Raw genomic sequence first — 26,841 nt, 5'->3', positions numbered from 1 at the left:
CTCCTCTATTCAGAGAAGATGTACTATAACTTCTATGAATGGAGGATGGGTATATGAATGAAAGGTCTGCCTCCTCCCATTCGTTTGAACAACCCCCCCCCCCCCCCCACTCCCTTTTCCCTCAGCACAGTACCTTTTCCACATGTTAATGAGGACTAAGGCCTCTTCCCCACAACATTGGCCTGGTGGTTATGGGGTAATTTGGTTCTAGGGGCTTAACGGGAATATGAAAGCCCCCTTCAACATTAAGAGGTCTCCAAATAATTGGGGGAGTAACCCCAATGTGAATTGGTAAGGGGTGCATAATACCCCAGGTTAATTGTTCACATAAAACATATAGAATGTAAATACCCACAACTGTTACTTTTTTTGATCCACAGCATACAAAACTGATTGAATATAGTAAATAATACATGTAAAGGGGGGAAAAAGCAAACGCAACTGACAGGCCATTGGGGTGCTGAAATTTATTCCATATTTAAATTTTTCAGAATTACTCTCCTGATTGCTAAACAATGGAGGGCATCTCACAAACTGCGGTCTTCTCGCACCAGAGTCAACTCAACAGGATAACTGAGAATAAGAATAACTTGGCTGAAAGGCTGCTACATCTGGCCGTTCGACTCCTTTGTATTCAGACTGAAGAGGTGAGTGGGGAAAAAAAATTCTAAGGAGATCCAACAGGAAATTAAGTATGCGGGGTTGGGGGATTTCAATTACAATTTCACTTTTTTAGGATAACCCCATGTATCAAATTTTGCTTTATAGATACTGCCACCAGATCTATTACTATTATTATTATTCAATTTTTTTTATTAAAACCTTTGTAACATTACAAAGACCAAAAATACACACTGGCATGACTATTCACCTATATTAGTGGGGTGAAGAAGTCTACATGTTGCCTGTGACAGACTGATGAAACCATCCCACCCTAGGCAAAGTCACTAATTGGAGCTCAGGGTTGCCTATTTAATATTGAAAAAAATGGCGCTATCCTGAAAAAATGATATTGTTGCTTTTTATTGTGCCACATCAGGAATGTATTCATGAATACTTGTACATTTACTGACAGGTCCACTTAAGACATGAAGACCCAATTAAGGGAAGCTGATTGCCTAATATTTAGTTGTATTAGTGCCTGATATGTACTACAACCGACAAGTTTGAAAAAAAAGTAGGACAAACCACCCAGAAATTCTTCAAATGTATTAATAGCAAAAAAGAAAAAAAGGGAATCCAGGAAGTGCTGGGACTTTGATGAGTTTATACAAAGTAGTAAGAAGGCAAACCGATATGAAAAGTCCACTGGCTCAGGTGAGGCTGCTCACGACAGACAAGGCTACCCTCCAGTGGGTTCTGCAGCAGGTTATCAGGAAAAATTGCATACATGCAGTGCCTTGAAAAAATATTCATACCCTTGAAATTTTCCACATTTTGTCATGTTACAACCAAAAATGTAAATGTATTTTATATGATAGACCAACACAAAGTGGCACATAATTGTGAAGTAGAAGGAAAATGATTAAATGGTTTTCATTTTTTTTTTTTTTTTTTCAAATAAACATGAAAGTGTGGGGTGCATTTGTATTCAGCCCCCCTGAGTCAATACTTTGTAGAACCACCTTTCACTGCAATTACAGCTGCAAGTCTTTTTGGGGATGTCTCTACCAGCTTTGCACATCTAGAGAGTGACATTTTTGCCCATTCTTCTGTGCAAAATAGCTCAAGCTCTGTCAGATTGGATCGAGAGTGCCTGTGAACAGCAATGTTCAAGTCCTGCCAGAAATTCTCAATTAGATTTAGGCCTGGACTTTGACTGAGCCATTCAAACACATGAATATGCTTTGATCTAAGCCATTCTATTGTATCTCTGGGTGTATGTGTATTGTATTGAGTATTAGTGTCAGGAAGCTAGTTGTTAGTTAATTTGGACAGGGTATAATTCCCAATCCTCATTAAATTAGTAGGTATGATGCCCGGCGGGTGTGGAGATGCGAATCGGTCTACATCTTGCATCATGTATGCGTTCCTTGATCATCCGATCTAGGGCGAATACTGCTGTGCAAAATGTAAGCACATTGTTTATCTGGAAGCCCAGGTTGTAAATCTAGGTTATCAACTGTCAGAACTGAGAAGTCCCTCCATACTAAAGGAGAGCTGGGAACATACTCGGCAGGGGCCAGCACAGAGGTGGGTGGAGACAAAGAGATGCAGGCACTAGAAAAGAGTAGATGGATGACAGTCAGAAAGGGTAGAGGGGAAAGTGCCAGGGAGGCCAATCCTGGGCTGGAACATCCCAAAAAGTACGCCCCATCGAGTGACATTGGTGAAACCAATCAGGTACCAGCACTGCTAGAGCCGAGAGACTCATTAAGCTGCCAGGGGAAGAACTCCTCCGGTGAGAGTGTAGGGAAGCGAAGTGAAAGGAAAGACATATTCTGGTAGTAGGGGACTGAATTCTTAGAGAGAGCAATCTGCGACAAAGACCTGAAGCAGCAAACTGAATGCTGTCTACTGGGCGCTTGGGTTGGCCACGGTGGACAGATTACTGGGAGGGGCTGGGGAAGACCCGGCTGTCATGGTGCATGTTGGCACCAATGACAAAGTCAGAGGAAGATGGTGTGTCCCAAAGAATGATTTTAGGGACTTAGGAGCTAAATTGAGGAAAAGCACCTTCAAGGTAGTATTCTCAGAAATACTACCGATACCTGAAGCCACACCAAAAAGGCAGACGGAGATTAGGGAAGTAAACAGTGGCTGAGGAGCTGGTGTAGTAAGGAGGGATTTGGGTTCCTGGAGAACTGGGCCAACTTCTCAGTCAGTCAACCAGCTCTATAGAAGCGACAGACTGCACCTAAATGAGGAGGGTGCAGCTCTGCTGGGAGTGAAGATGGCCGAATCTTTAGAGGGGCTTTTAACCGCTTCAGCCCCGGAAGATATTATGCCCTTCCTGACCAGGGCACTTTTTGCAATTCGGTACTGGGTCCCATTAACTGACAATTGCACGGTCGTGCGAAGTGGCTCCCAAACTAAATTGACATCTTTTTTTTCCCTCACAAATAGAGCTTTCTTTTGGTGGTATTTGATCACCCTGGGGGTTTTTATTTTTTGCGCTATAAACAAGAAAAGAGGGACAATTTTGAAAAAAAGCATTATTTTTTACATTTTACTATAATAAATATGCCCCAAAAATATATATAAAAATAATTTGTTTTCCTCAGTTTAGGCCAATACGTATTCTTCTTCTACATATTTTTGGTAAAAAAAAATCGCAGTAAGCATTTATTGGTTTGCGCAAAAGTTATAGAGTTTACAAAATAGGGGATAGTGTTATGGCATTTCTACTAATTATTTTTTTTTTTTACTATTAATGGCGGTGATCAGTGATTTTTATCGTAACTGCGACATGGCGGACACATCGGACATTTTTTACATATTTTTGGGACCATTGTCATTTATAGAGCAATCAGTGCTATACAAATGCACTGATTCCTGTGTAAATGACACTGGCAGTGAAGGGATTAACCACTAGGGGGCAGTGTAAGGGTTAAGTGTGTCCTGGGGAGTGTTTTTAACTTGGGGGGCGTGGCTACATGTGACACGTCACTAGGCAGAATGGGGAGATGCTTGTTTACATTAGCATCTCCCCGTTCTTCCTGTCCATGAGGCAATCGCAGGTATCCCCGTGGCGATCAAGTCCTCGGGATCCACGACCCGACTCACGGAGGTCCTGACCGGCAGCGTGCATGCGATGTCAGCGTGGAGCATATTCCACAGATGAATACTGGGAGTATGCTATAGGCCCCCTAACCAGAGGGAGGGGGAGGCAGACCTCCTATTACAGTTTGGATTAGGGACAAGGATGAGAAGCGTTCTCATAATGGGGGATTTTAATTATCCAGACATAGACTGGGTGGAAGGAACCGCACATTCGTCTAAGGCTCACCAGGGCCTAAATGTCTTGCAGGACAATTTCATGGGTCAGATGGTAGACTAGAAACAAACGTTACAAAATCTACTGATTAACAACAATACACACCTGATCAGGGATGTGGAAACATAAGGGGAATACAAAGACACTGAATTTCAGTTGACACTGGACCTTGCTAGAAGATATTAATTGGGATAAAATCTTAGGGACAAAGAGCACGGAGGAGAGATGGGTTTGCTTTAAGAGCATATTAAGTAAGGGCATTATGGTCAATGGATAGCTGTGGTGAATGAAATTAACCTGATGGAACAATTGACGGCCACATTACATCGAAAAGAGGAAAAATTCAACAAAACCTGGTACTACTGGCATGAGTTCCGGTTCTCTCCAGATTATAACACCTTTGTTACCCCCTCGGTAGAGTAATTGTAACCGTGCATGATTCCATAACCACCTGCTTTTACAACCAACTCCTCTTAATTTGTTGTTTTTGTACTTAATCCCACATAGGGGTGATGGAGCTATACTAACAAGCACCAATTCGTTCTTGATAGGCTCTTGATAGGGGTTGCTACCGGTATATTGTTATTGCTGTTCTCATTATCCCCTTTTTAATGTACAAATGTATGTTGATGGACTTTTTTGACCTGTCTGTTGTGCTAAAAAAAAAAAAAACTTTTAAATGATAAATAAGGGCATTAGCCCATGCATCCCATTAGGAAATAAATTTAAAAGAATGAATAAAAGTCCTTCAATGTAAAAATGCCTATAAAAGCAAAGGAGAGGAGGGCTGAGGGATCATCATCATCATCATTCAAACTTTACAAAGAATGCAACCAGAAATATAAGGGTGCAATTAGGGTGGCTAAGATAGAATATGAAAGACACAGCAGAGGAGAGCAAACAAATCCCAAGAAAAGTATATAAACCGTAAAAGAGGGAGGACCGACCATATTAGCCTCATAAAGAATGAGGAAGGGAATCTGGTTACACATAATGGTGAGATGGCAAAGGCATTGAATTTACTCTTCTCCTCGGTCTTCACAAAGGAATCGGGGGGGGGGGGGGGGGGGCTTCAGTAACCAGAACTGCAGTGTTTATCCTCGTGACATGTCACCAGATGCACCCTCATGGCTAACGGAGGACAGAATTAGACATAGACTTGAAAAACGTAACATTAATAGGTCACCGGGACCACATAGCTTGCACCCGAGGGTCCTTGGGGAACTCAGTCAAGTATTTTCCATACCATTGTTCCTAATTTTTACGAACAGTCTACTGACTGAAATGGTACCAGCTGATTGGAGAAAAGCCGATGTAGCACCAATATTTAAAAAACGATGAAAATATATCCCTGAGATTTACAGACCAGTTAACCTGACATCAATAGTATGCAAGCTCTTTGAGGGGATAAGGGACTAGATGCAAGATTTTAGTAATGAAAATGGTATTATTAGCAGTATATCAGCATAGATTAATGAAGAATCATTCTTGCCAAACCAATCTATTAACCTTCTATGAGGGGATGAGTTGCCATCTAGATAAAGGGAAAAAGAAAGGTCAGTTGGGAAGGACCATAGGGGTTAGTACATGGATTGAACACTGGCTACAAGGGCGAGTTCAGAGGGTAGTGATAAATGAGTGGACATGGGTGGTGACCCCACAATCGGGATAAAACTTTTCAGCAAAAAGGAGTTTAAAAAGACGTGGCCACTCATTAAAATTAGAAGAAAAGAGGTTTAACCTGAAACTGCGTAGAAGGCTCTTTAATGTAAGAGCGGCAAGGATGTGGAATTCCCTTCCACAAGCGGTGGTTTCAGCGAGGATAAGCACCTGAATGACCACAACATACAGGGATATACAATCTAATACTGACATATATAATCATACACATAAAACACAAAGGAGAGCAGTGCCATCTAAGTGCAGCAGTGTTAAAACATTGTAATACACGATAGACAATTTGGAACTCACAAGATCGTAGAGATCACACAGCATGTAGGAAGGTATAAATCATTCATCCACTCCTGGGGGAAGGTGGTGTTCTCGCAGGTGGAGAGACAGCTAATGATCCTGGCTGCGCTGGTGGCTACCAGCGCTTCTGTCAGGTCACCTTGAGGCGAGGTGACAGGTGCACACCGTAGGGATCAGGAGTGCACCGCAAGGTTGTGGACCCTACGGCTGACTGCTGCAGACGGGGGGACAGATCCCACTGGGGTTAGAGCGTAAGATTCCCTGGGCCACGGAGTCTAAGAGCCAGCAAGTGTTCACCAGCGCCTCCAGTGGTGAGGATGGACTTGGCTGCAACTGGCTCCAGGTCGCAACCCCCAGGATCCCCCAGCTCACACCCACAGTAGGCAACAGGAGGATAGGGATGGGGAGGGACAAAGCCAAGGTCGGGGCCACAAGCAGACAAGAATAGTCGGGTACACGCCAAAAGGTAAGGATCACAGGCAAACAGGGATAGTCAAGACACGCCAAAGTCGGTAACAGAAACCAGTAGCAGAGCACACGGCAGGAAACAGGAAGCTAACACACAAAGCAATACACAATGGTTGATAAGCACTGATGGCCTGCAGTGCACAGGTTAATATAGGGCTCCCTGATAGGGCCTGGGGTGGAGCCATGCTTAGAGGAGAGGTTATAAAAACCACGCAAACACAGGAAGAACACTGCATAACCATGACAGCTTCCTGGTTCTGGCTCTCCAGAATCGGCTCAGAGGTGGCTGGACATGTCACTTCCGGGTGGAACGGGGAGTGGGGAAGAGCACGTGTTTGGAGCATGCGTGCTCCTTCATCAGGCAATAGTAGTGGCCATGTTGGAAGTGGTTTTTATAGTCTATTTTGCCAGGAGATGTTGATGCCGTGCCATAGCAATCGCTTGCAAACAGACCTTTAATTACAAAATGGGCACTGGTGTGACAGGCTGGATTGAGCTTATATAAACGTAAATGAGCATTAAAATGAAACAAATGTATACATCGCAATTGAAATAATAATGAACAAAGCAGCTAATAGGGGAAAAAAGAGACATACTTGGGATGAAGGGAGCAAGTATTTTGGGGGGGGGGGGACTCTGACAATAGAAGTACTGTAATAGTGAGAGTCCCTGTCCTTTTCTGGCAGTTTTTTCAAGATCTTGCTATTTCTGGAAGGGGTTCTATAGTTTGGAGATCCTTCAGGGTCTTTGGTGGGACAGGATCTCCAACCCTGTGTCCAGGACTTATGGCTAGCCAGCAGGCTGTGTGCCCAGGTGCACGCAGCCCATATAACGAGGGGCTGGTGAGAGCAGACAGTGAAGGAAGGTGGAGTGTGTGCAGCTTGTTACTGCTGCTGCTGTATCAAGACAGACCTGTATCTGAAAAGCTGTCCGCTCTGTGTGAGACTACATCCCTGGTAAGGGGGGACTTAGTGTTTGAAGGACTGGGAGGGTTGGGACGGCTACAAGGGCCTGTGAGACCACAGAAGGGTCTGGAAGGCTGGGAGAGCCAAGGCGACTAGCAAGTCCAAGGGGGACGGAAGGAAGTCTTGAAGTCTGGGGGACGGACAGTATGCAAACCCAGGGGTCTGGAGAATCCTGTGGAGGCCAGGTGTAGGCCGGTTCAGCAAGAAACTGCAAGGCAAAGTAAGCCTAGGTGCCAGGAGGCTTGGCATTTTCTGTTGTATGAATTTACTGGAGAAGAACCCCTGTGTGGGAAATCCTGTGTATAAACTTTTATTTTGTTCCTGTTAATAAAAATGGGCTCAAACCTGATAACTGACTGCTGTGGACGCACATGTGAAGACGCCGCTACCACTGAGCTAAACACCCCAATATCACAAGTACTTACTATTGATGGATATCTAGGAGGGCAAAAGGACCATATGGGTCCTTAACCTTAAGTGATGATAAATGAAAACATATGTTGGCCAAAACACAAATGGAGATTTCAGAATGAGAACAGAATATGTATATACCTAAATATTATCATTCTAAGGGGGAAAAGGGAATAGTTATCGTATATATGGTTGGAAAAGAAGGCTCTCCTACTCTCCTCCACTCTTTCACATTCCACTTTCTCTGACCCAACAGTCCAAAATCTTCTAGAACAGCTATGCACTGAAGACAAAGTCATTATTTTGAACTTCTAACCCAGCATGCACCCACATCTCCACCCATTCAACACACCTCCTTTTACCCAAAGTCTGTCTTCAATCCTACCTTTACCAAATGTCTATACATCCAAACTTTCCACCAACTTGTGTCTGCAGACATACTTTGTCTGTGCCAACATAATGCCCACACTCTCTACTCTTTATCCAACCTCTTCCCCCCGAACTCATTGCACTCAATGACCTCAATCAAAACAGCGGACAAAGGTGGTGGCCTAGTAGTCCAAAACAAGTCAGATTTATCTTAAGGAATCATTACGACTACTTTACGACACTAACACATATACAAAATTGTCCAAAGATCCACTCTCATCCTTCATCATAGAAGCACATGAATAAATAGATAGGGCCTCTTCAGAAAGCATAATCAATAAATCAGAAACCTCCTTCCTGAAACATCAATTTTACCATAGACCATATTTCTACCACCTACCCAAAATCCATAAAGATTCCACACATCCTCCGGGTAGACCGATTGTGGCCACCATGGAGAGCATCACCAGCTATTTCTCCATATATATTTATTATTTTTTACAGCCGTTAACGCAACAGTTATCTTTCTACATTAAAGATAGTATACATCTATTACAAACCCTCCAAAACGACTCCTGTGAACCATCTTTCTTATGGCTTTTTTTGGATGTAGCCTCACTATATACCTCCATACCACATGAGATGAGCTTTACTACAAATTCTCAATGATGATCCCATGATTAACACCAGCTTGGCCCAATTCATACTGGAAGTCAGAAAATTCTGTCTGACACACAATTATTTTGAATTCAATGGCGACTTCTACCTACAGACCCATGGAACAGCAATAGGGACACATTTTTGCCCCAAGCTATGCCAATCTCACCATGGGCCTGTGGGAGAACCGATACATTGGAATAATAACTCTTTCACTTCTCACCTGATTTTTTTTTTTTATGGCCGCTATATTGATTATGTCGTCCTCATCTGGGATGGTCCGAAATCCTTCGTCCAACAATTCATAGCTCACTGTAATGCCAACGACATGGGTCTTTAGTTCATCTCAGTCTGTGACGAGAACTCCCTAGCTTTTCTTGACCTAACACTTAGTCACAACAATGGGACCATAGAATCACAAAACTACACAAAACCCACTGCAGGAAACTCATACCTACACTACAAAAGCTGTCACTACCCATGCTGGATCACAAACATTCCCAAAAGCCAATACTGCCGTCTCAAGCATAATTGTACCAGAGATGAAGATTATGCCACACATGGACAACTTCTCAAACAAAATTCTTAGCCCTTGTACACACGATCGGAGATTCCGACAACCAAATCCGTCGGAGTTATTTCTGACGGATTAATTCCGGACGAGGTCCGGAAGTGATGTTGCATATACACGGTCGGACCAAGTTGTCGGAATTTCGGGTCGCCAAGAACGCGGTGACGTAAGCCGCGTACGGCGGGACTAGAAAAGGGAAGTTCAGCACCACGTCCGGCACCCTTTGGGCTCCTTCTGCTGATCTCGGGTGTATCGCGTGTTAGTAGAAGTTTGGTGAGAGACGATTCGCGCTTTTCAGATTAGTGATTCAGATCGCTACTGCTCTTCAGTTTCTGCTTGTCTTTGCGTATCTGATAATCGGTGCGTGTAGTCAGTAAGTATTTGTTTCTCACTGTGGACTATATCTTGGTATAGTACGCTTTGATTTGCATTGCTTATTGTCTGCTTGCTTCTGCTATTCAGTTCGTTCTTTCAGGCATTGCTGTGTATCGGTGCTTTCTGTTGTCCGTTCTGACCAGCCGACCATTTTGAAACCATGTTTTGTCTATGTACTCGTCGTAGAGTTTGTGCTGTGCAGGGGCTTCGTGTTGGGGTTCTTACTTTGACACAAGCCTGGTCCATGAACAGGGAGGGGAGGCGTTTGTGGACCAAGAATTGGTTGCATCAGCGTGACCAGTTCTCGCACATGCCTTTGCTCCGTGAGATCCGGGAGAATAATCCTGATGATTTCAGGAATTCTCTCCGGATGACGGACCCTGTTTTTCACCGTCTGCTGGCTTTGCTGACCCCTTATATCACCAGGCAGGATACCTGCATACGGCAAGCCATCACTCCGGAGCAGAGGCTCATCGTCACGTTGCGCTACTTGGCGACTGGGAGAAGCCTTCAGGACCTCAAGTTCTCTACAGGCATCTCCCCCCAGGCTCTGGGGATCATTATTCCAGAGACCTGTTCTGCCATCATTCAGGTCCTGCAGAAGGACTATATGAAGCTAAGTTTTATCCTTTAACATCACATTCTATGTATTTCATGATTGCTAATGTCTTGCATTTCTTTCCTCATTCCCTAATTACCATCATTGCAATATGCTCTAATTCATATGCTCTGCCCCTTTGTCCTCATGCATATTTGCCTCACTAACTTCCCCACCATGCTCTTCTTGGCCCATAAAACTATAGTCTAGTCACTTACCAATGTCTTTTGTCAGCTCCATAGTATTTCTTTCCCCTAAACACCCTGCTTCAATTCATGCAGAGTGACTTTTTATTTTATTTTGTTGTGCCAAACTCATTAGGAACCCCCCTCCCCCCAACTGCTAGCTCAGCTGATAGCAATCCTCTATCTGCTGACTTTACCAAACCCAATACACACTATATCTACCTTTTTGATGGTCAGATTTATGAATGAATTCACCTAAGCATGTAGTGCAAGGGCCTGCCTCAATACTTTCAAATGCTATCATTTTTAAAAAATGTTCCCCTATTACTATCTTGATATGTAATAGCAAAATGTCAGAATGTGCTTCCATTTTTTTTTTTTTTTTTGGTATTATGACACTTATTACCTGTCCGGTGGGCTGCCAATAGTGTAAGTAAGGATGGGCTTCCAAAAGTATCACACATTATTTAGGCATTAAGCTCTCAATCAAGTGGAGAGGGTTACCTGTCCAAAACATCCCCCCCCTCATTTTTTAGCAAGGGCCCATCGGATGGGGGGTGGGGGAGGGATGGGGGGGTGGTGACTCTGATAAGGGGACCTTATACTTTAGGCTTTAAATACTCAGTTCCCAAAATGTTATACTAATCTTGGCCAAAAATGTTTGTGTCTAATCTGCTTGCAATGTTGATTTGTAAAATTACAAATTTTTGGTCTTGTTTCACTCCACAGTGTCCTTCAACGCCACAGGAATGGCAGACTGTGGCCTCCCACTTTGCCAGTCGTTGGGTGGAGGTGCAATTGATCAGAAGCACGTCCGCATCGTCCCACCACCCAACTCGGGGTCGTACTATTTTAACTACAAGGGGTTTCATAGTATCGTGATGTTGGCAGTGGTGTCTGCAACCTATTAGTTTTTGCATGTGGACGTGGGGCAAAATGGACGGATGTCGGATGGTGTAGTGTTTTCATGGACGGAGTTCTACTGGCGTCTCCAGAGTGGCAGTCTGGGCTTGCCACCCCCAGAGGAGAATCAGGAAGGACTCCCGTTCGTCTTCATCGCGGATGAGGTGTTTGCCCTGGCAAACCATCTGATGCGGCCTTTCCCGATGAGGACCCTCACCCCGGACCAGAGGATTTTTAATTTCCGTCTGTCCAGAGCCCGAAGAGTGGTGGAGAACACCTTTGGAATACTGGCCAGCCGGTTCCGCCTTTTTTTTAACGCCTATCCACATGGCGAAATACAAACTAAATCACATTGTGCTGGCCTGCTGTGTTCTTCACAATTTTCTAAAAAGACATTCTGCAAACGATGCGGTCTCGGTTGTCCAAGAAGCAGACTTGCTGGAAAATGAGAACCTCACGGGCCTTGAAGCTGCTCATCCTGGCTTGCCCCCCCAAAGCGCCCGTGAGGTTAGAACCCAATACATGGACTACTTTGTGGGTAGGGGGGCCATTGTTATGCCAGACAATGTCTGAGCGGCATTTTATGAATACATTTTTCTTTGAAACTCCAATATTTGTTTACATTTACTGCTTGGCTTGGTTTTAGGTGTCTCCTAGGTAAATCTATGTTTTTTCTTGTTGTGCCTTTTTCACCAACAGTGCAAACCCAAGTTCTGAGCGAGATGAGGGGACAGTCTCTTTTTCAGATAATCTTATTATGTTGTGGGTCTGCTACACACACACACCTTGTTTTTGGTAACTAATGTATGTAGTGCATTACTGACAAAAATCGTGCTCATTTTCAGCACCATGGCAGGAAAATGGCATGATTGTCAAAATTAACACATCATAGATTCATAGTTAGTAAGGTTGAATAAAGACACCAGTCCATCCAGTTCAACCTGAGTGTCTACAATTGTCCCTGTACATTGCACACTCACATCGGTCCCTACCCTCAAGGAGCCCACAATCCAAGGTCCCCATTCATATACTAGGGTCAATTTTGGACAGAAGACAATTAACCTACCTGCATGTCTTTGGATTATGGGAGGAAACCGGAGTACCCGGAGGAAACCCACACAGGCACAGGGAGAACATGCAAACTCCAGGCAGGTAGTGTCATGGTTGGGATTTGAACCAGTGACCCTTCTTACTGCTAGGTGTGAGTGCTAACCACTACACCACTGTGCCGTCCAGGTGTTTTTTACTAAAGGCACATCCACTATGCACTACAAGTGCACTGCAAAAGTACACCTGAAACTGCACTTGGAGTGCAAAGTGGAGTTACCTTTAGTAAATAACACCCATTCTCACCGAAAACAACAATTTTAGTCCAAATACATCATTTGCGCAATGAAAAAGGAAGCCACACATTGTGCATAATTTTAATTTTTAATCAAAGCACACTCACATGTGCTTAGAAAAGGGTTTTACAACAAACCAACAAATTGGGTGTATCAAAAACATTATTTCAGGTAATTTTTGTTTACTTGTTTTTTTTTGTGTAAACAGGCATGTATCAAAGCGTAACATACAGAACACAGGAACTTACAAAGTTCAACTTTGAAAAGTGAAGACAATATGAGACATGAGTATGTACAAACTGGGCTGATATTGCCTTCATCACATGGAGTGTCACCCCTGGAAAATCCAAATTTGGAAGATGCACACAGTGTGTCAACATGTGCATCTCCCATCATGGGGGATCAATGTACATGTTTTGGGGCTGCAACCCCTTCATCTCAGCCACTTTCCACTAAACACGTACATTGATCCCCCACGATCAATGTAGCGCATGTTAACACACTCTGTGCATCTTCCAAATTGGGATTTTGAAAAAATACAAAAGTTGTGGTTTAAAAGCCAAAAAATAAAACCCTAGCTAGTTTGGGCTGTTTCACACTCTCCCCAAAACATCAATGATGTTCTTCATTTTATTTTTAACATCATTGATGTTTTACTGTATATTTTCTAAATCCCGATTGCACCCCATTATCTCCCCAATCAGGATCTGGGCACTTTCACTGGTAAAATGGGATTCTTCTTCCACATCACCTACAAAACAAAGCAAAAAAACACACCATGTATTATAAATATGGTGACATACATTGATGAGCTTACCGAAAGCTGTGTTCTCCGACACTCACCTGTTGTGGTGACAATTTGTCCAACTTCAACGATCTCTCCTTCCTCCTCCTCCTGCTCCTCTGCTTCTGGTTTTGGAATGTTACCTTCTTTGGGAGGGGTGGGGTCCCTGGTGTCCTCATACTTGCCGAGTCTTCACTCCCCTATGAGAATGTAAAAAAAGAATAATTAGCACACAGAGGGCAGAAATAGGAATATGAAACATTGCTTGGAAGTGTTGTACAATTGTTTTTTTTTGGCCGAGTTCCAAGGTGATAACATTATTGTGGACACTTTGTTAAGCTGGAATACTTACCTGCAGAACGATGTTTCTTACGAATGAATGAAACCATGAACTTGAAAGTGGCCATTTTAAAATGCACAACATGAAATCAAAGCACATGAAGCAGTATACAAGCAAGAATAATCATATGAACACATGACAACTACTTACTTTTTTGAAGAACATGCTTGATCCTTCTGTACTGATCGTGCTCCCTCAGTTTCAGGTCTGACCAGCATTTTCTCAGTTGATCCTTGGATCGGCGTATCCCAAAATTCTTCTGAAGACTCTTCACAACTTTAGTCATGATCTTGGCCTTTCTGATATTTGGGTTTGGGTAAGATCCATACTTCCCATCATAGTCGGTCCTGTTCAATATGTCCACCATATCCAACATCTCTCCAAAAGACATATTTGAGGCCTTAAATCTTCTCTTCCTGGATCGGGACGTTTCAGGCTCCGGGCTTTCCTCACCCTCCTCTTTGTTAGTGGAACTCTGATTGCGCACCTGCGTTCTCTCCGCCATGTGCTCTCCCCAATGCGCCAAAAGCGAAGGGGCGGGGAATAGTCTAGAAAGAACGTTAGGGGCGAACTGAGTTTCGCGCATGCGCACTGTATATAAAACGCAACACGCGTGTGTCGTCCGTACGATCTGGGAACAGAGTGAGGAGCTGACGCGACGATCGTGCAAACGAAGGTAAAATTTTGAACTTGGTACATCACTAGACTAGACTGCTTCTATCTAGGCTGATGTTGGGACAAGATTAGGAGGGTTTATCATGGCATTATTAGTATTTTAGGGTTTGACTTGTGTTGTGTCTTGCAGAGAAGATGGATCCATTCAAAAACCACAATTTTATGGGTCTATTCCTGGAACTGTACAGGGAGATGCCCTGCCTGTGGCAGATCAACAACCAGTTTTATTACGACAGAAGAAAGAGGAACGCAGCGCTGGTAGAAACTTCTTTCTTTGGTGCGGATCATGGTCCCCACGGCAGACATGGACTATGTGACTAGGAAAATTGGTGTAATGAAGAGTACATATCTCAGGGAGAGAAAGAAGCACCTGGAGTCCTTGAGATCAGGAGAGCCAGATGCCATTCATTACCCCAGGATGGTTTACTTCCAGAGGCTGCATTTTCCGGTAGACCAGGGGGTACCCAGGCCACCAGTCTCCAGGCTTCCTTCACCCCCAGCTGAGGCTTCCAACGTCCAACCTGGGCCTTCCAGGCAGCAACATGTGGTGGGGCCCAGCTTGAGACAGGTATTGCATTGTTGAACATATTTCTTGTGGTACATTTAATGATTTTAACTAGATGTTCTTATTGATCAGTAAGTTGTGATTTAACAAAGTGGTTTACATATCAATAGACAGTAGTGACCATAAATGATTGGGACGAGAATGAAAAATGCTGGGCTCATAATGATAGTCTGTTCTATTTGGCAACATTCAAACCGTCCCTTGAAGAGGTAGATGGGCTCCTTAAGGCTATTCATGCTACGCTTGGCTTAAGTGAGGAAAGAAAGGAATTATCACTCCATGACCGCATGTATGCTGGGTTGGACGAGCCTAAGGGGCGAACATTCCCAGTTAATCCGGTCATCTCTGAGGCCATTAAGAAAGAATGGCAAGATCCAGAGAGAGAGACCTTTTTTTTTCAAAGCCCACAAGAGGCGTTTTCCTTTCAAGGAGGACCCTGCTGCGGTGTGGAACAAGGTGCCCAGGCTGGATGCCGCCTTCTCCCAGGTCTCAAGGTCCATGGACCTGTCTTTTGAAAACATGGGAGTTTTGAAGGATCCAATGGACAAACGCATGGATCTTTTGCTCAAGAGATCATGGCAATCAGTTATGAGCAATTTAAAGCCAGCAATGGCCACAACATGTGTAGCCAGGAATTTGGAATGCTGGATTAACCAGCTAAAGTCAGATATAGCGGCTGATTCCCCCAAACAGGAAATCTTAGATTTTTTTCCTACCACGATTGCTGCAGTTGCTTATATTGCAGACGCCTCAGCTGAGGCAATTAAGATGTCAGCCAGGTCCCTGGGATCCTCGGTGTTGCATTCTGAACTTGCTGGAGGAGTTGGAATGAGAATCGCACACTAGAGAGGCCCTGACTAGGGCGCTCTTTATTGCCCGCAAGTTGATAATGCTCCACTGGAAATCGGACTTGCCTCCATCGGTCCGGGAATGGACCGCCACTGTTGGTAATACGCTAAGAATGGAAAAAATTGTCTATCAACATAGAGATTGCCCTGATAAATTTGAAAAACTGTGGGGGCCATGGCTGGATATTCCGGGTCTTGTTCCGGATGATTTAGTTATGGACCAGCTGCTCGGACCGGAGGTGCCTTAGGCGCTGCCATTTACGCTTATTTTTACCTACATGGCTCTGGACAGATGTTTTGATGTATGTACTGACTATCAATATCACTGTGTTATAGATTGGTGGGGGGGAGGGGACTTGCCTGCTCTCATGTACGATATGTTCTCGGGCTGAATGTGTACTGTACTGCATTGTTCTGCACTGACTGTATTTCTTTGGACTGTATGTATATACTATTGAATAAAGTTTTTTTTCTGGATAAAAAAAAAAGATGTCAGCCAGGTCAGCAGCTTTAACTAATACTGCAAGAAGAGCCTGGCTTAAAACCTGGCCAGGTGATTCAGCATCAAAGAGCAAGCTGTGTGGGATTCCCTTTTGGGTGACCTTCTTTTCGGCCCTGACCTCAATAATATTCTTGACAGGACAGCCGATAAAAAGAGATCCTTCCCGGTCAAAAAGAAAAAGCAAGTGCCAAAACGTCTTTTTCGACCTCAAAAAACTCAGGATCAAGACAGCAAGTTGCAGGGGAGAAGGAAAAATTGGTCCGCCCCAAAACCAAAAGATAGAGGCGGAATTCTCTTCCGTCCTCCTCCTACACAGGCCGAGAAATCTCAATGACTCTTCCCTGCGGGTGGGCGGAAGACTGCAAGAACTTCTTCCACAGGGGTCAAAGATAACTTCAAATCAGTTTATTCTGACCACTCTCTCGCAGGGTTACACACTCGAGTTTACCAAAAACCCCCCAACAAGGTTCTTGATTACAAACACCCCACGGGACTCGTTAAGGGCCCTGGCCATGAAGTCCTCTCTCGAGAAACTGATGCAGCAGGGTGTAGTAGTCCAAGTGCCACTACAAGAACAGCAAAGGGGTTTTATTCGCATGTCTTCCTAGTAAAAAAACCGACAGGAAAATTTCGGTTGATTCTCAACCTAAAGCCTTTAAACGAATCCATCAAGTACAGAAGGTTCAAGATGGACTCGATTTTCTCAGTCGGGAATCTTCTGACGCCAGGTTGTTTCATGGTGTCAGTGGATTTAAAGGATGCATACCTGCATATCCTGATCTCGCCCCAGTCTCTGAAGTTCCTCAGGCTGGCGGTGAGGTTGGGGGGCGTGGTTCATCATCTCCAGTTCAGAGCCTTACCCTTCGGTCTGTCATCGTCACCCAGAATTTTTACCAAAGTGATGGCAGAAGCGTTAGCTCAGCTGCGCCTTCATGTAATCGCAGTTATTCCTTATTTAGACGATCTGCTATTTTTCGCCCCATCCAGCGAAGAATTGCAGATCAATTTAGGCAAAGCACGCAACCATTTGGAGGCTCTGTGGTGGATTTTGAACCTCCAAAAGTCTTCCCTAAACCCATCCCAGGAGATTCGGTTTTTAGGGTATCTAATCAATTCTGTGGATCAAAGGATCTTTCTTCCCTTAGACAAGAAGGACAGGATTCACGGTGCAGTGTCTATGCTGCAGACCAGTCAATGTCTGACGGTAAGACAGGTTATGTCAGCTTTGGGGGTTCTAACCTCAACAATGCCTGCTGTCCAGTGGGCAAGGCTGCATTTCAGGTGTCTGCAGGCTTTTATTCTGAAATCTTGGGATCACACAGTGGCATCCCTAGAGACAGAGGTAAGAGTGCCAACCCAGGTGAAAAGGTCTCTATGGTGGTGGAAGAGACAGGATGTCCTATCGGAGGGGTTAGTCTGGGCTTTTCCAGTCGAGAAAAGACTAACAACCGATGCCAGTTCCTGGGGGTGGGGAGCCCACCTAGGAAAGTTTTTCACTCAGGGAACCTGGTCCAAAGAAGAGGCAGTAAGGTCCTCAAACTGGAGGGAGCTCAAGGCGATTGCCTTAGCTCTGGTGTCGTTTGCTCAGGATCTTCAGTCCCAGCATATTCAGGTCCAAACAGACAATGCCACGGCAGTGGCCTATTTAAACAGGCAGGGGGGTACAAGGAGCAGGTTGCTCCAAGTACTGGCCCTGGAAATCCTTTGGTGGGCAGAAAGGCATTTGTTGTCGCTATCAGCAGTCCACCTAAAAGGGGATCTAAACAGGGTGGCGGATTTCCTAAGCAGGAACCCTATTCAGGAAACGGAATGGTCTCTAAACCCAGAGGTTTTCGCAATGATTGCAGGGAAATGGGGGCTACCAGAGGTAGACCTGTTCACCTCAAAAGAGAATGCCCAGGTTCCCCAGTTCTTCTCCCTGAACAGTCGTGACGGGTCGCTGGGAACAGATGCGCTAGCATATCCATGGGAATTCCGTCTTTGCTACGCTTTCCCCCCATTTCAGTTAATTCCATTTAATTTTAACGAAAATTCAGAAGGAAAAGGTACCAGTCATACTAATCACGCCCTTTTGCCAAAAAGGGCCTGGTTTTCGACCGTTCTAGGACTGACAATCAAGCCTTGTTGGCATTTGCCCCTCAGGCACTATCTGTTGTTACAGGGCCCAGTAAATCATCCAGGAGTGGCCAGCTTGGCACTCACAGCCTGGTTTCTGAAAAGCAGCTCCTTAGGAGCAAGGGTTTTTCCAGCCGTTTGATCTCAACTCTTTTGTCAAGTAGAAAAAGGGTTACAAGGGTCATTTACTCTAAAGCCGCGTACACACGTAGCCGTCTGTCCGACGTACTTAGTCTGGCGGACGTCCGCCAAACTGTCCGTCTGAATTTTTGAACGGGCTACTTGCCCACACACGGCACTTTTTCAGCGGACTAATACGGCGTACTAAGTCCGCCGTACTTTCTAAATGAACGGACTCGCCCACACACGCGGAGGAAAGCCCGCTCATTTCGAGCGCGTCTCCAGGTAGGCGGGGCCCGCGAAGGAGATGTCGCTGGCCCCGCCACCTGGTATGGACTTAAAGGGGAACCCCCAACGCCGAAAAAAATCGGCGTGGGGGTCCCCCCCAAGTCCACAACAGATCCTTGTCCGAGCACGCTACGCGGCCGGCCAGGAAAGGGGGGCGAGCGAGCGCCCCCGCCCCTCCTGAGCCGTACCAGGCCCCCCCACCCCAAAGCACCTTGTCCCCATGTTGATGAGGACAAGGGCCTCTTCCCGACAACCCTGGCCGTTGGTTGTTGGGGTCTGCGGGCGGGGGGCTTATCGGAATCCGGGAGCCCCCTTTAATAAGGGGGCCCCCGGATACCGGCCCCCCACCCTATGTGAATGAGTATGGGGTACAATGTACCCCTACCCATTCACCTGTAAAATAAAAGTACAAAAAAAAACACAACACACGAAATAAAATACTTTATTGCACAGCTCCGGGGGTCTTCCATCTTCGGGGGTCTTCTCGCCGGACTCCTCCGCTATCTTCTTGTAGCTCTTTTGCTAGCGGAGGAGTCCGGCTTTCTTCCTCGCCGCCGGCCTCTTCTCCCGACTTCGGGGGTCTTATCCCCCTCTTCGGTTCTTCTCCCGGGCCACCGCGCCTTCTTATAGCTCTTTTACAGGCGGTGGCCCGGTCTTCTGTCGCCGCTGCCACCTTCCGTTCTTCTTCTTCTCCTGGAGATGTTGACTCAACGCTCTCTCCGGCCACAATGCCAGGGACGCGCTGCGCGGCCACTTATATAGGGACAAGGGGCGGTGTCACATGGCTTTATGTCACATGGGTTGGTCACATGGGTTGATGTCACATGGGGACTGTGACATTGTAAGGGGGCGGGGTCACCATGTGACACCAACCCATGTGACATAAAGCCATGTGACACCGCCCCTTGTCCCTATATAAGTGGCTGCGCAGCGCGTCCCTGGCATAATGGCCGGAGAGAGCGTCGAGTCAACATCTCCAGGAGAAGAAGAAGAACGGAAGGCGGCAGCGGCGACAGAAGACCGGGAGAAGAACCGAAGAGGGGGACAAGACCCCCGAAGTCGGGAGAAGAGGCCGGCGGCGAGGAAGAAAGCCGGACTCCTCCGCTAGCAAAAGAGCTACAAGAAGATAGCGGAGGAGTCCAGCGAGAAGACCCCCGACGACGGAAGACCCCCGAAGCTGTGCAATAAAGTATTTTATCTCGTGTGTTGTGTTTTTTTTTGTACTTTTATTTTACAGGGGAATGGGTAGGGGTACATTGTACCCCATACTCATTCACATAGGGTGGGGGGCCGGTATCCGGGGGCCCCCTTATTAAAGGGGGCTCCCGGATTCCGATAAGCCCCCCGCCCGCAGACCCCGACAACCAACGGCCAGGGTTGTCGGGAAGAGGCCCTTGTCCTCATCAACATGGGGACAAGTTGCTTTGGGGTGGGGGGGCCGCGCGGCCCCCCCCTTCCCCAAGGCACCCCCCATGTTGAGGGCACGCGGCCTGGTACGGCTCAGGAGGGGCGGGCGCTCGCTCGCCCCCCTTTCCTGGCCGGCCGGGTAGCGTGCTCGGACAAGGGTCTGTTGTGGACTTGGGGGGGACCCCCACGCCGATTTTTTTGGGCGTTGGGGGTTCCCCTTTAAGTCCATACCAGACGTCTCCTTCGCGGGCCCCGCCTACCTGGAGACCCGCTCGAAATGAGCGGACTTTTCTCCGGGCGGGAAAAGTCTGCTCATTTCAAAAGTACGGCGGACTGGCACACACACGGCCGGATTGTCCGCCGAAATGCGAGTACGGCGGGCAGATTGATGTGCAACACGAAATTCTAAGTCTGCCGTACTGTCGGGTCAAAAAAGTATGCCGGAGGCTACACACGGGGGGATTGTTTGGCGGACTTGAGTTTGCCGGACTTTTCCACCGGATTGTTTGATTGTGTGTACGCGGCATAAGGTTTGGAAGGTTTATAATACATGGTGTATTTCATCCACCCAGGTCCCAGGGAGCCTTGTTTCCATCCTGGAGTTTTTACAAAATGGAGCAGACAAGGGACTAGCAGTTAGTACTCTGAAGGTGCAGGTGGCGGCACTAAATGTGTTTTTAGAAAGATCTGTGCCCTCAGATCCGCTGGTGATCAGATTCTTTAAAGCTCTCAAGAGGTCTAGACCAGCACCTCTTAGGGTTTTTCCTAGATGGGATTTGTCGGTAGTCCTGCAGTATCTAACAAAGGGTCCCTTTGAGCCTCTGGATGAGGCGCCCCTTAGGTTTCTCACGTTAAAGACCATTTTTCTGATTGCCATTGTCTCTGCACGCAGGATCAGTGAGCTAAATATCTATTAAAGAACCGTATCTGTCTATATTTCCTGATAGTCATTCTTAGAACAGATGCAAAATTCTTACCGAAGGTAACTTCAGTACAGAACCGTATTCAGGACATAGTACTTCCAACCTTCTGCGTTAACCCAGAAGGAGAGGAGGAGACCCTTTTCCACATGTTGGACATCAGGAGGACTCTGTTGTGTTACTTAGAAAGGACACAGCCTTTCAGACGTTCAGATTCACTATTTGTACTTTTTTCAGGTAATAAAAAGGGTTTCCAGGCTTCTAAAGTTTCTTTAGCAAGATAGCTGAAATTATCTATCTCATAGGCATATTCCCAGGCAGGGTTATCCCCGCCAGCAGGGATTTGTGCACACTCAACCAGGGCTTTGGCATCTACATGGGCAGAGAGAGCTGGTGCCACCCCTGAACAGATCTGCAAGGCGGCGACGTGGTCGAGTTTTCACACATTTTTGAAACAATATAGGCTGGACCTCACACCTGCTAGCGATCAAGCGTTTGGCAGGAAGGTCCTGCATGCTGTTGTCCTGCCCTAAGGAGTAAGTCTCTTTTATCCTCTCAGGTGCTGTCCTGAAAGACGCCTTGGGAAAAACCAAGTTAGACTTACCAGTTACTTGTTTTCCAGAAGTCTTTCAGGACAGCAACATCCCGCCCTATTGTATTTTATTATGCTACGCTGTGACTAATGTATATGTTTATGTGTTCCAGCCGGGTGTCGGAGGTTCTCTTCTACAACTTAGGTGTGGTAGGGAGGTGCCTCCCTTTTAAAGTTTGGAGGAAGAAGGTGCTTCCTAAGGATGAGGGAGGGAGGGAGAAGGTGCTGTCCTGAAAGAATTCTGGAAAACAAGTTACCGGTAAGTCTAACTTGGTTTTTCCGCACCAAATTCAAAAATATGGAACAAATCTTCCAAAAACATTGGTCCATCCTACAAGAGGACCCGCACCTTAAATCTACTATGACAGCCTGACCGCTCATCTCATACAGACGTGCTAGGAACCTAAAAACCAAAATTACACCCAGTAAAATGAAATCAAATCCACCCACCATCAGTGCTCCTCTGAAGTTTTTTAATATCCGAGGCAAGTACCAATGCCATAAGCCCCTATGTCTGACTTGCTCACACGTCGCCCACAGACAAAAAGAATTCCATTCCAAAGGAAAAACCTATCCCATATCTGATTTTTACACATGCTCATCCGAGTTTGTGATATACTGTCTGTAACGTCCATGTGGCCTGTTATATGTAGGCTGCATGATCCGTACACTACGTAAAAGATTTGGGGAACACAGGCGCCTGGTGAACGCAGGGTCAGACCAACACCGTGTCCCCAAATATTTCCTTATTCATCATGAACATTCCTCCCATGTTTGAAAGTCTGGGTAATCTACGCTATTCCCAACACTCTTCCAGCAGCAGAACGCTACAAACACCTGCGCGCTCGGGAATCTTATTGGATTTACAGACTAGATGCCCTCATGCCATATGGGTTGAACGAGAAGCTGGAAATTAACCTTTTACTCTAAATTACTATCCAATAACCATTTCCTCTTTCCCCTTAGAAAGATAAGTAATATTTAGATATATACATATTCTGTTCTCATTCTGAAATCTCCATTTGTGTTTTGGCTAACATGTTATCATTAATCATTTTATGTTAAGGACTTATGGTCCTTTTCCCCTCCTAGATATCCATCAATGGTAAGTACTTCTCTTATCATCCCCCAAATACTTAAATACTTGCTCCCTTCATCCCAAGTCTCTTGGCACCCTTTTACCATTCCCCTATCCCCTCCCCCCCCCCCATTATACAGTTGTATTAATCACATTTTTATTTATCTTTTATATTTCATTCCTATATCTATCTATACCTTTTTTTGTTTTCTCATTTATTTTTATTATAACTTTTTCAACGCATATATTTTTTCTCTGTTTATTTTTTTTATTCATCATTTTTATTTTTCACCCTTTTTTTTAATATTTATAAATAATTTTTTTTTTTTTTCAGTCCTTCTCTCATTCACATTTGTCTAATTTCTTCCACTCATTCTCAACTTCAGTTCACCACCTCTCACCTTAGCTGCTTTTAGATTGCTTGATTATTTTGTGCATATATATTTTTTTAATTCTCTCATGTTGTATAATACATTTTTTAACCCCCCTTCCACCTTTGTTTGTATAATATTATTTCAATTGCGATGTATAGAACAATTCTTGTTTCATTTTAATGCTCGTTTACATTTTATATGAGTTCTACCTGCCCAATCCAGCCTGTCACACCAGCGCCCACTTTGTAATTTGAGGTCTGTTTACAAGCGATTGCTATGGCACTGCATCAACGTCTCCTGGCAAAATAGACTATAAAAAACACTTTCAACATGGCCACTACTATTGCCTGATGAAGGAGCATGCATGCTCCGAGTGTCCAGCCCCCCGAGCCGATTCTGGAGAACCAGGAAGCGCTCAGAACCACCAGCCCAGCCGGGATCATCGGCTATCTCTCCACCTGTGAGCCCACTGCCTTCCCCCAGGAGTGGATGCATCATTTATACCTTCCTACATGCGATGTGATCTCTATGATCTTGTGAGTTCCACATTTTCTGTCCTGTAGTAAAATGTTTTAACATTGTTGCACTTAGATGGCGCTGCTCTCTGTGTTTTACTGTCTACAGAGCCCCTTCTAGCTTGTTATGAGCCGGCAGCCACCCACAGTCAGCCTATCCGTGACCACCGACACACGTGCTGCATTTTAACTTTCATACATGGACTCCCTGTTATAGAGAGCTGTCTAATTGCCCACTCGCTCTATTGAGCAGACAGCGCTAATAAGCATATGTATATAATTATCACACACATATGTTGGACTTCTCTGAATAATGCTGTCCTTGCCCGGCCTGTCAGTTTAGGGCGGCACAGTGGTGTAGTGGTTAGCACTCTCACCTTGCAGTAAAAAGGGTTGCTGGTTCAAATCCCAACCACGACACTACCTGCCTGGAGTTTGCATGTTCTCCCTGTGCCTGCGTGGGTTTCCTCCGGGTACTCCGGTTTCCTCCCACACGCCAAAGACATGCAGGTAGGTTAATTGGCTTCTGTCCAAAGTTGGTCTTAGTATATGAATAGGGACCTTAGATTGTGGGCTCCTTGAGGGTAGGGACCAATGTGAGTGTGCAATGTACAGGGATAGGGGTAGACACTCACACAGGTTGAACTGGATGGACTGGTGTCTTTATTCAACCTTACTAACTATGAAACTATGAGACTTGTGTCTTTTTTCAACCTCACCTACTATTTATGTTTACGGTCGTTGTCCTGATGGAAGGTGAGCCTCTGCCCCGTCTCAAGTTTTTTGCTGACTCTTAACAGGTTTTCTTCTAAGATTGCCCTGTATTTGGTTTCAGCCATCTTTCCATCAACTCTGTCCCTGCTGAAAAAAAAAACTGCAAACGGGACTTCTTATGGCTTTCTTTCAACAGTGGCTGTCTTCTTGCCACTCTTCCATAAAGGCCAGATTTGTGGAGTACACAACTAATAGTTGTCCTGTGGACAGATTCTCCCACCTGAGCTGTGGATCTCTGCTGCTCCTCCAGTGTTACCATGGGCCTCTTGGTTGCTTCTCTGAATAATGCTGTCCTTGCCCGGCCTGTCAGTTTAGGTGGATGGCCATGTATTGGTAGGTTTGCAGTTTTGCCACACTCTTTCCATTTTTGGATGATGGATTTTACAGTGCTCCATGAGATGCTCAAAGCTTGGGATATTTTTTTTTATAACCTAACCCTTCTTTAAACTTCTCCACAAATTCATCCCTGGTCTTCATGATGCTGTTTGTTCACTAAGGTTCTCTAACAAACCATATCCTAAACATGGGTGTAACATGTTACTAAAGCCGAGCCTATTCTTTAAATATTGCTTTGCCATAGCCAAAATAAATATCGCAGAAAGTTATCAGTAATTAGAGAAAGAAAACTTAATTTTTTTTAGGATGGTGGAAAGATTTCTCCACTGAAAGTTGAGCCAAGACCCTGAGAAATGCATTATAAAAAGGGAAAGTATGCCCACAGTAAAACTGCTAGGTAACATGGCAGATGCACATAAAAAAAATATATATATATAATATTATAATTTTTTTTTTTTTTTTTTATAAAGCGTGACCATTATTTTAAAAATATAAATATGTAGATACATTGTATCTGTGTTTTCTATATCCAGCATTATGTCATATTGAAAAAGTTTGGCACTCTTAACAACCACTGCAGTCATTCTCGGAGCTCAGAAACAGTGAGCAGAACTCAGAGTTCCATCATGGAGTGCCCATCTCCCTCCCTGATACCAGAGAACAACAAGATTCTAGAAGCCACCAACAAGATGATTGAGCTTCTGACAGGAGAGGTAAGTGGTGCTGGGAACTTTGGGACATATATAGTAGCAGAAGGGATGTGTCCGTGTGGTGATGGTATCTTTGTGTGTCAGGTTCCTATAAGGTATCAAGATGTCACGGTCTATTTCTCCATGGAGGAGTGGGAATATATAGAAGAACACGATGATCTGTTCACGGATGTCCTTGTGGAGAATCGGCAGCTGTTTGGATCAATTGGTATATTAAAGAAAAAAATCATAATTGTGTTTTAATGGATATGATTAAGTTATGGGTTCAATATTGTAATCCAATTTAACGGCTTCTAATAGCTATTAGGGAATATAGTAGTCTGTTTACTTTTACCTTCATTTTTAGCACCTTTCTTGACCCCTGTGTTTTCAATAATCGTCAGTACATGGAAGGTTTAAGGCCTAGTACACACCACTAGTTTTTTTTTTTTCATTCAACTCCGCGGGTTGAACAAAAAAAACTGACGGCTCAGGTCGGACTTGTCTCTGCACTAACAATCCAATGTTAGTACAGCAATCTACCCTGCTGTGCTATTGTGTTCTGAGGGGGGGTTTAACCCGTGGTTTACAACCTCTTTAATTCAAAATACAAATCTAATCTAATATCATAAATAAATGATGAATACAAAAGTGGAAAAAATACAAATAAGGAGTAAAAGTCCAAATGATGTGGTGAAAGCAATCCAGAATAAATAAGTGTCCACTATGTGTAGAAAGCTTCTTTCAGTGCTTAAACTCTAATTCTCGATGCACTCACCAGGAATCTAAAAAAAACAAGAGCAGAACATCCAGCGAACTCCCCCGGATGTTATGGAAAGATCCAATAGAAGTGAGCCTCCACCAAAATATGCACTCACCAGAAATAAATCATATGGGAGCTTCAATGTTATCTCTTTAGCAGACGCTCCTTCCCACTTCCTCTTGTTTACAGCATGGAATCCCCATCACAGGAAATAACAAACTGCATATAAAAACTCACCACCCACGCCCCTGTTAAAACAAACTAACAAAAAAAACGGCTAACAAAACTACAAGTCAAGCTCTTTAATCTTTCAATTAACAAATTATGGATTGGCACTACATAAAGTGCTGATGTGTCAGTCCGCCCCTGCTCATTAAACATTCTACATGGGACAGCAGGCCGG

The 26,841-nt window shown here is 44.9% G+C and overlaps 1 protein-coding gene across 3 annotated transcripts in view; it reads left to right on the top strand.

The window, feature by feature from the left end:
* Positions 1-26,841, top strand: part of LOC143930392 (uncharacterized) — a 70,980-nt gene that overhangs the window by 12,637 nt on the left and 31,502 nt on the right. For 2 of the 3 annotated variants that reach the window (XM_077454679.1, XM_077454680.1), the window contains exons 3-5: positions 492-647; positions 25,520-25,699; positions 25,781-25,904. In XM_077454679.1, the coding sequence (XP_077310805.1) occupies positions 516-647; positions 25,520-25,699; positions 25,781-25,904 (436 nt within the window). In that variant the 5' untranslated portion in view covers positions 492-515. Of the gene's footprint in view, positions 1-491; positions 648-1,075; positions 1,318-25,519; positions 25,700-25,780; positions 25,905-26,841 lie in introns of those variants that run through there. The other variant, XM_077454681.1, reaches the window with a different exon arrangement.

This window comes from Lithobates pipiens, unplaced genomic scaffold, assembly GCF_037356315.1.
Source record: "Lithobates pipiens isolate NorthernLeopardFrog02 unplaced genomic scaffold, aLitPip1_a1.2 Scaffold_25, whole genome shotgun sequence".
Lineage (NCBI taxonomy): Eukaryota > Metazoa > Chordata > Amphibia > Anura > Ranidae > Lithobates > Lithobates pipiens.
Note: the sequence above shows the minus strand (reverse complement) of the source record. Positions and strands in the feature narration are given on the sequence as shown.